Genomic DNA, 9,340 nt, shown 5'->3' with positions numbered 1-9,340 from the left:
TACATGTTATGGTGAATTATACAAAGGTATGTGTATGTGGATAAAGCACTGAGATTGCTACTGCGCTCTTTATCAGTAAGGCTGAACTGGATGTGTAATGTCCAAATGTAAAACTATGTAGAAAATCTACATAGAAAATATAAAAATAAAAGATGACATTACTTTTTTGAGATAAATAAAATTACTTAACTAATTTGACTTTCTTTGCTGTATCCATCTCCCATTGACCAGGGACTGTTGGTTTAAGAAATCGCAGCATAAAAATTCAACAATCAAAGGTTTTCAGAGAATGTGTACTCTACAAAATACACTACTGACATTTCATTATATTCTGGCATAATTCAACACTAGAACTGTATTAGAAATGACTCTCCAGCATTGAGGCCACAGGCCTGTGAAACAGAACTGATGACAAAGTGAAAAGACCTGAGGCTGAACAAACAGAAACATTAACATCTTCAGTTATTAAGGTCAAGAGTGATCATCAGATGGCCATGTAGAAAAGTGTCTGCAGCTATGAAACAAAACAAATATGATTTAACTCAAACATGTAAATACACAAGTAAGAAAAATAACAGTATTGTTTTATAGAAAATTGTGATTGTGAATTGATATGAAAAACCTCCTCAGAAACAAACTATTAGATCACTGATAAATCCTTTATAAAATGCTTTTTCAGTTAAAAAGAGTGAAAAATATTTCTGTCCTCCTAAAAAGCCACATTGAACGAGGCAAGAATTCCGTACCACATGGGTATCCTGTACAGTACAGTTATACAGTAGTCACTGAGAGAAAGGCATTGTTCACTTTAGCGCCCTCTGGTGCCTTGGTGCCATGAGTCATCAGTTCCTGGATGGTCATCCAGTTGTCCAAGATCTTCTTGTTGCGTTTCTTCATCATTTTCTTCTGGCTCAGCTCGATGATGCTGACCTCTTTGCGGGCCTCACTGCTGCTCTGAGGGTTCTCCTTCAGACTCTCCAGGCGACTGCGCTGCATAAACTCACGCCTCTTCTTCTGCTCCTTGGCTCGGACCAGGTGCTGTTTCCTCTCCTCTTTGCTCCAGTAGCGACCCATCTTCATCTCGCTCATGGCGTCATCATCAGTGGTCATACCTCCGCTGCGCTCCTCTTTGATCTTCAGGGCGCGCTCTCTCAGGATCTTGTCCCTCACTGGTCTCTTGGTGATGTAACGGGTGCCGTCACTGCGGATCTTCACCTTCCACTCCATTTTGGGCTCAGGTGTCTGAGGCTCCTTACATAGGCTGAGCAGGCTGAGCTGGCTCTGAGCATACTCCACAGCCGAGCGCTGCTGGATCAGCTGCATGTAGCTCTGGTAATGACGCGCGTGGGCCGGGATGGTGGCCTGACGCTGCTGGGAACTGTGGGACGGAGAGAAATAAGGAATTTGAGAAACAGAGGCTGTGACCTTTGAACTTTGCTTGTCCTCTTCAGGCTGAGGGGCGTGGTCAGACTCAGAGGGGTTACTGTGGTCAGGACTACTGCCTTTCCCCAGGACAGGGGCTCTGAGGGCGGGCACCGGGCTGGCCTGGCTCCTGGCGAGCCCACTGGAGAGGTTTCTCTGGTTGGTCAGGCTGATTCTCTGTAGAGAGTGTTCAGGAGATCGCTCCATCTGCAGAGGTGTGCTGCGGGAGCTTTCCGCTGTGTTGTAGGCACTGGAGCTGTCCTTGTCCGATTTCTCAAGCCGCTCGTTTATGTCCGTCAGCTTGCTCCTGGTTTGATTTCCTCGCTTTGGACTTTGGTTTTTGCTGGACAGGCCGCTGGAGGGTGACTCCTGGCCTTTGCGGAGCTTATGAGCCTGCATGATGTTCTGGCACTCCATCTCGATACTGCGCAGTTCCTCATTGAGCATGCGCAGCTCGTGCTGCACACTGCCCTGCTCAGCCACACTGCACTCGATGGTGCTGCGGCGGCTGTAGAACAGGTCATACTCGCCGCTGTTCCGGATCTGACACTTGAGCTCCAGGAGCTGCTGGAAGCGATCTCCGTCCTCGTCCTCATCTCTGTCCTCTAGTCGCGTGGAGCCGGGGGGTCGGTGTGTGTCCCTGTCCCGGAGACACTGGGACAGACGCCTCTGGATCTGAGTTAGCACATTCTCTGCACTCCCCCGACGCTCTCTCGTGTGCGGCACATGGTTTGTGTGGTGAGACAGGGACGAGCAAGATGGCCGCTCATCTTCAGCTCTCTGAAACAAGTATAACAGAGATCAGGAAACACCTTTAGCATAAACACATTTACAGATGGAGAAACAGCAGCACAAAGACACCACTATGTATAATATATTCACACAGTGATGTTCTTGAGGGACTGTTTCCTCATTTTTTTTCTTTGATTTTCCATTTATATGGATTTTTGCCCAATCCTCAGAACAAAACACAATTATGAATTGTAATGACAATAAATATGTATTATCATTATATATTAAGTGAGTTTGTTTGAGAAACTTCTGTATTATTTATTCAACTAAAGATTTTTCTCTTGTAAACAATAGCCTAGAAAGGCTCTTCACCTGTTCCTCCTCTAAGGCAGCCATCTCCATCTCCTCTCTACGCTGCTCCTCCAGCATCTCCATCTTCAGCTGCTCCAGGAACTCGCTGTGTTCATCGTCCAGCCAGGCCTCCTCCAGCTACAACAGGAAGACCATACACTTAATGGATTTGTGTGAAATGTATGAAGCCCTGGTCTGGAGTAGGACTGAAGAGCGTACTAGTCTCTACTGTGTTCATCTTTGGCCTAAAGCCCCCCACACTATTTATCATCTCTGTGTCTGCTGACTCGGGACAAAAGTGGTTTCATATCTTGAGATACAGTTAATTACTCCACACATTTGTACAGAGCACTCTGCTCCAGGCTCCTCTGCACTGCGACAGGACTTCCTCTGCCTCTTTGCCACCGGCCTCAGTCTGAACGCACTCAACATTAGCATGCCATTAGCTTTTATGGCTTGGAGTTGGAAGTCAATTACAGTGGTGCTACATAAAAATAAAACATGATGAGGTCTCAATGGTGGCTTTCAGCAGGTCTGGTATCGCAAAGGTGGAGATGGTGACCACTTACTGCTACAATGACTGCTCTAAATGACAATGTAATAATTCATTTTAACTTTATAATGAATCTTTGGCTAATGCTTCATCAGAGTGTGTGTTTTTGTACATTAACTATTTAACAAGCATGTTTACAAGACAGTAACAGCTTAATGCAATGGATGTCAGTTATAATGTATAGTAAATTAGATGTAAATAAACAAGTTATTAAATCTAAAAGGAATATATACCTACATACATACATACCTGCAACTCTGGTCGGGCGACTAGCAGCACAATTCTCCTACATTCTTCATTAGAGAGAGCCGCCATTGCCTCCTCTCTGTCCTGGACATCCTGCCCATTAATCTGAAGATTAGAAACAAAAACACAGCTTTTTAGTCTAAAGCGAACACACATTTTCAGAATTCATCATCGTTGGTGTTAACAGCAATAGCCTGAATATTCACACAGGAGCCCCTTTTATCTGTTAACCTTATGCAAATTTCTTTAGGAAAAACAAGCCACCTCAATAAAAGGCCCCGTGCACAGAATCCTCTCTGCTCCGTCCTGGGATTCACAGTAAAGAGACTCTCTAATATAAAGCTTTGATTATGAATGGGACAGTGGCTGTGGGCCGGCACTGCTGTTGTATCTCGCACCATACATACATCTAACTGTACAATTAACTGGCCACTGACAGGGGGCGTCCATCTTTGTGTGGGGGAGACTAATGGCCCCTGTCACTGGTGGATAATAGCGCTGGAGAACTGGTGGAGCTGCAAAACACCACCACAACCTCTGGTCCATATATCAGTCATACTCTGTTATAGTAATGCATGCTGCAAGTACGTGCGATTTCTTCCACTAGTTCAACCATTAGTTTTATATTTATAGAAAAGAAAATTCATTTAATGACCTAGGAGGAAAATACACAACATTAGATGTCCCTGCTAAATACATTGCTAATGCTGTCACTCATACTGAAATTTGCTTTTCTCATTTTCAGTGTATGGACAGGCCATGTCTCATGTGAGAGTCGAGAACCTCCAGGATTAACTCCCTGAGCTGCAGAGGCTGCACTAGCTCTGGTTTATGATCTGCTGCGGGTGCAGTAGTGACCATTCAGATCAGAGAGAGGCATTTTAGTTTTAAACCAACTGGATTTCAGCGTTGAAACTGGCAAACCAAATGAGAGCCCCAGGTGAATCAAAACACAAGTGTAAAATAAACAACTTGGCCACAGTGTACAATGTTTTTGTAAGTAGGAAAAAGCATTATCATTTTTAACCTTGTATCTAGGGACACAGTTAGGTCATGTTTGTGAAATTGAAAATCTAAATCTAACCAACTGTTCCTTAACCGTTTGCTTCTATTACAGTTTGAACCTGTGCCACTTGTGAGTTACCGCCATGGTCAAAAATACTCATTTAGAAAATACGAATTGCTTTTCTCTAAAATGTAAAAAACAAAACAAAAATCATACCATGTACTGGTACACAAGTACACTTTTTATGATTTTATCTGACCTTGAATAACTGTATGTCTGCCAACATCTGAAAGAGAAATGAGCCATTATTCACCTAGCTTGGAAAGAAGCCTAGTGTTGGCCACTAATGTTGGACAGCTCAGATAAATATGGGCCATTAGGCTTATCCAAGTGTTTGTGTGGATTGAGGAAGTTAAATTAACCTGGTTTCTGTGTTTAACTGCTTTCACTGGTGTCTCGAGAGCATCTCATTAGTGTTGCACTCATTAATGCAAAGCTCATTATGTGCAGCTTGTTATGGAAAAGCCCTATATGTCATTGAGGGAAATGACTCTCTTAGCCACGACCATTTAAAAACACTCATTTACCATAAGTCTATTAATTTGGTGGAGTTTAGTGGACAACGTAAAGGGTCCATGGCTCAGACACGACATAAATAAAGAAACCTACCAATAAGTGGTAATTATGGAGAAATAAGACAGGAAGAGCCTTGTCTGAGCTAAAACACAAATGTGAGTCCATTCCAAATAGACTAGTGGGAATTCAAAACCAGCCATTTCCAAATTATTACTCTCATTTATCAGCATAGTCAAATTAAATGTAATAAATAAATACATTATTGCCATAATTACCATAGAGGAAAATACAAATGATTAAACAGGACTAATCTTGTCTGTCTCACTAATGAATACATCTTAAAGGGTAATAATCCTAGGGCAACAAGCCATAGTTGATGAGATGGGATGAGATAGGATTAACCAGAGGAAAATTACAACAACTACCATCACTGTTAGTTCCACATCTAAAGTGTTGGAGAGGGAGAACTGGGGGGAGTACAAGAACAATTCAAAAGTGTGTAATTAGTGGGATTAATAATTTGGTGACTAAAGGCATAACAAAATCATTGCTCATGTTCTCAGTATCTAAGAAGGCAATTCCTAGCCCCTAAACATCATTAAAAGGTCATAAAAAGTTGTTGTTTTGCTTTCTTCTTTTCTATTGCACTCATGTGGCCAAAGAAAAGCCATTAGTGCAGGTTTAGCATTAAAATAAGATTTTCTCTGAGCGAAGCACAAGGGGCGCCCTATCAAACCCCCACAGACTAATAGCTCCCCTGTATCTGGGGTTGGGGACAGAGCTGCAGGGCTAAACACAGTATCACAGAGAAGTACAGCTGTTAGGTAACGCCACTGGTGCTGAGTATGTAACTACAAGAGCCAAGGGGGGCATTTGCTCCCTTATAGCAGGCACACACTGTTCACAATGAAAAGACCTGGTGGAAGTCAGTGGTAGAGAACAGCACAAACAGCAGGTTTAATGTTGCTGTGATGGTGGAAACAGCGGTACCTGTAAGATGCGGTCCCCCTCTCGGATGCGCCCGTCTCTCGCTGCAATGCTGTTTGGACTGATCTGTGGAAAAAGATACAGAAGTTGTATTATTCTGATCATGATAAGACCCATTACGATGAATTTTTCATTGACTATATGATGTCAGATATAGAGAGAGTTTACATGGTGTTGGTCATTTTAGATTTACCAACTCACCAGAAAAACTCAATATATTTTAACTGAGAGATGAACTTCTAAACAATCTAACATATGGTAGACTGAGATTCAAAAATGTATGCAATTAAATATGCAAGACAATCAGAAAGACTAATTACTACATAAGGCTTCTAGTTGGCAGGATACAGCTATTGTGATTTTAGATATTTTATTTATCATTTGTATTGTATGATCCTTATGCAGATGTATCCAGACTTTGAGCTGACAGAGAGATGCAGGCTGGAGGCAGGTTTATTTGAGGTAATAACAAAAAAACATTATGCCTCCCTTTACAAATCTTAGTTCTTTTCTATCCCTTTCATTAACGCACCTGTCCTCATGTAAACAATAATGGTGGAGTAGGGGGCAGAGCACTGTTTCATGTCCAGTCAATGGCTGTCTGGGCCCATTGGTTTCACTCTGTCCTATCACACTGTGAATCTCTGGAGATGTTTGGGGCACAGGCACTCCATCTTCATGATGGTCCACTCCCACACAGAGCAGCACATTAAACCAGGAGGAGGTCACAGACTGGAGTCAAGGGTGGAATAGGGACAAAGGAAAAATGTGCTCTCAGAAGAATACAAACCTGCGCTGTAGCTGCACTGTTGTCCCCAATGCTTATGTGTAAAAAGTGTCAACCATTCTCATCTTATTGTAAGCCTACACTATACATTTTCACTTTTTGATGAATATGGTTTAGACAACATATTCTAATTGTAATGACCTGAGGCTTTGCTTAAAGGGACCTTTAAGCAGAGCCTCAGGTCATTATGTCTTGTTTCGTCATCACAAACATACATGGAGTTGTGTTTTGTTTCATTCACACATGTTACACAAGCCCTGCATATTTAATTCTTCTCTCAGACAGAAAATATTGTTCCACCTTATGTCATGTGGTAATACAGGAAGTGCTCCGCTGTGTTTTTAAACTTCATACACCATCACTAGAATCCTTTGGATGATTTCAGCCCTGGAATTGCCAATCTCTACTGGACTAATGGTAAAAGGAGCTGTTAACTTCCCACTACATCACAAGGTGGAACAGAGCGTAGACTAATAATACAGAGTTACTCAAATGTGAGACTGAAATAAAACTGTTGTGAAAAAAAAACAAAACAAATAAACAAAAAAAAAAAACTATGATAAACATTTACTAAGCTCCTATCTCACCAAACCAAGAAATTACAAAAATATGAGAACAAGTCATATGCACTAGAAGCAGCCAACTAACCAACAACAAGCCCAGTAATGTAAGATAAATTAGTGATATAACATTTAGTGATAGTGATAAAAATTTGTAGCCCATGCTAACAAAAGGAACAGTATTTTCAAATACTGTCTGGATGTGTTGTTTTCTATGGGGTTTGTGTGTCATTCATGAAAAAAGCCATTGTCCAGAGTGCACCCAACTCCAGCCGTCGCGGCAACCACAGGGGTCAACAAAAAGAGGAGAAGTGAGAAGACAAACGCACACCTTGTCTTAAAGTGACTTTGTTTTGCTCTTGAAACGATGTGTCCTCCCATGGTATGTGAGCATGATCCGCCTCCCTACTCCTCCCAATGTATAGTGTGATTCAGTGTGCTCATCTGCATGCAACATACTCTGTCTTTTTTGAAAGGCAACATTTAAAGATGCTGCCAGGAGCCACGCACTGCCGTCATTTATATTCCACTCCAGCTCTCAAAGGAAACACCTTGCAGGATCCGAGTCAACTTCAAACGAAATCTAGCACAAAGTTGTACAGAATGGAGTGGCGTTTTCAATGGTTCAAACCGCTGTGAGGAAAATAGAGGGAGGGTAGGAGTCTTTGGGCTATAACATGTAGCATCCCGCCAGCCTGCTGTTGGAGGGGAATGGGCAAAAAAATAGAAAAAAAAAAAAAGATTTGAGGAGCTCTTTAAGGTTTCTGGGTAGTTGGATATCAAAAAATAAGGGCGCAAAATTGATTCTTATGAGCTTTAAGTTATGTTATGATGTTGTTACCTCATCAAAAACATATCTGGAGTTATGTCTTGCTTCATTCACACATGTTTCAGTAATTCTGCAATATCAGCTTGTCTATGTCTCCAAAGCTCAAAATGCTCTGTTCCACCATGTGATGTCATGAAGTGGTAGTTTTCAAGTTTACGGCTAACGTTTTAACTTTTGTTCAGTAGAACTTGGCAATTAGAGGGCTAAAATCTTCCAAACGATTCTAGTGTAGGTGTATGGAGTTTAAAAACACAGTGGAGCACTTCCTGTATTACCACATGACATCACAAGGTGGATGCTGCTAAATATGCAAGGTTGTGTGTGTAAATGAAACAAAACACAAATCCAGGTATGTTTTAATGAGGAAACAACATTATAATATCGATCCAAAAACAGCATAATATGGGCCCTTTAAAATAAAATAGAACTTGAATATGTAACTAGATTATTACAGTTATCACCACTAGCACTAACACTACTTCCAGATTTTACTAATAAGACTGCATTACAGTGTTTTGAAGCAGTGGCTGCCCATTGGCAGTGTTCAGTTGTGTAACTTCAGATAGCCTATACATCTTTCCCCATGAGCCTTCATATTTTCATTTGCACACAGCTAGCAGTGCTCTTTCAGAAGATAGAAGGAAAATACAGCACACAGCACAAGAACACATATCTGATACATTTTCCAAGCGGACCAAGATAAAAGGGTTCAGAGCTGGAGAAGTTTCTCAAGTGCAAAACTTATGAATGTTGAAGATTCTCTGCATAATGATCAGCTGCATTTGAATAGCAAAAATAAAAAGGACACTGGACATGCATAATAATCACCACAAGGCTACAAATAACATTATTTTATTGTCAGCGTTCCTCCAAATTGGGCTGTACTCAAAATATCGATACAGCAATATATCATATATATATATATATATATATATATATATATATATATATATATATATAATATATATATATATATATATATATATATATATATCAGTGGTGCCTGTGGTGATCGGAGCACTCGGGGCTGTAACCCCCAAACTTCAACAGATACCGGGAAAAACAATGGACATCTCAGTCCAGAAAAGTGCAGTACTGGGAACAGCAAAGATACTGCGCAGAACTCTCAGGCTCCCAGGCCTCTGGTAGAGGACCTGAGCTGAATGAGGGTGAGAGAGACCAACCACCGTGGAAGGTGAGAAACACATTTTGTCTATATATATATATATATATATATATATATATATATATATATATATATATATATATATATATACAGAGATGCATATTT

The 9,340-nt window shown here is 41.1% G+C and overlaps 1 protein-coding gene across 1 annotated transcript in view; it reads right to left on the bottom strand.

The window, feature by feature from the left end:
* Nucleotides 1–336: 336 nt before the first annotated feature.
* The window catches only part of LOC110169454 (PDZ domain-containing RING finger protein 4-like), a 144,563-nt gene continuing 135,559 nt past the window's right edge, over nucleotides 337–9,340 (bottom strand). The window contains exons 6-9 of the mRNA XM_055155990.1: nucleotides 5,877–5,939; nucleotides 3,308–3,409; nucleotides 2,527–2,643; nucleotides 337–2,202 (exon numbers count right to left, since the gene is read on the bottom strand). Coding sequence (XP_055011965.1) covers nucleotides 772–2,202; nucleotides 2,527–2,643; nucleotides 3,308–3,409; nucleotides 5,877–5,939 — 1,713 coding nt within the window. The 3' untranslated portion in view covers nucleotides 337–771. The remainder of the gene's footprint in view (nucleotides 2,203–2,526; nucleotides 2,644–3,307; nucleotides 3,410–5,876; nucleotides 5,940–9,340) is intronic.

This window comes from Boleophthalmus pectinirostris, unplaced genomic scaffold (assembly GCF_026225935.1).
Source record: "Boleophthalmus pectinirostris isolate CB_2022bp ecotype Guang Dong unplaced genomic scaffold, ASM2622593v1 HiC_scaffold_2, whole genome shotgun sequence".
Lineage (NCBI taxonomy): Eukaryota > Metazoa > Chordata > Actinopteri > Gobiiformes > Gobiidae > Boleophthalmus > Boleophthalmus pectinirostris.
Note: the sequence above shows the minus strand (reverse complement) of the source record. Positions and strands in the feature narration are given on the sequence as shown.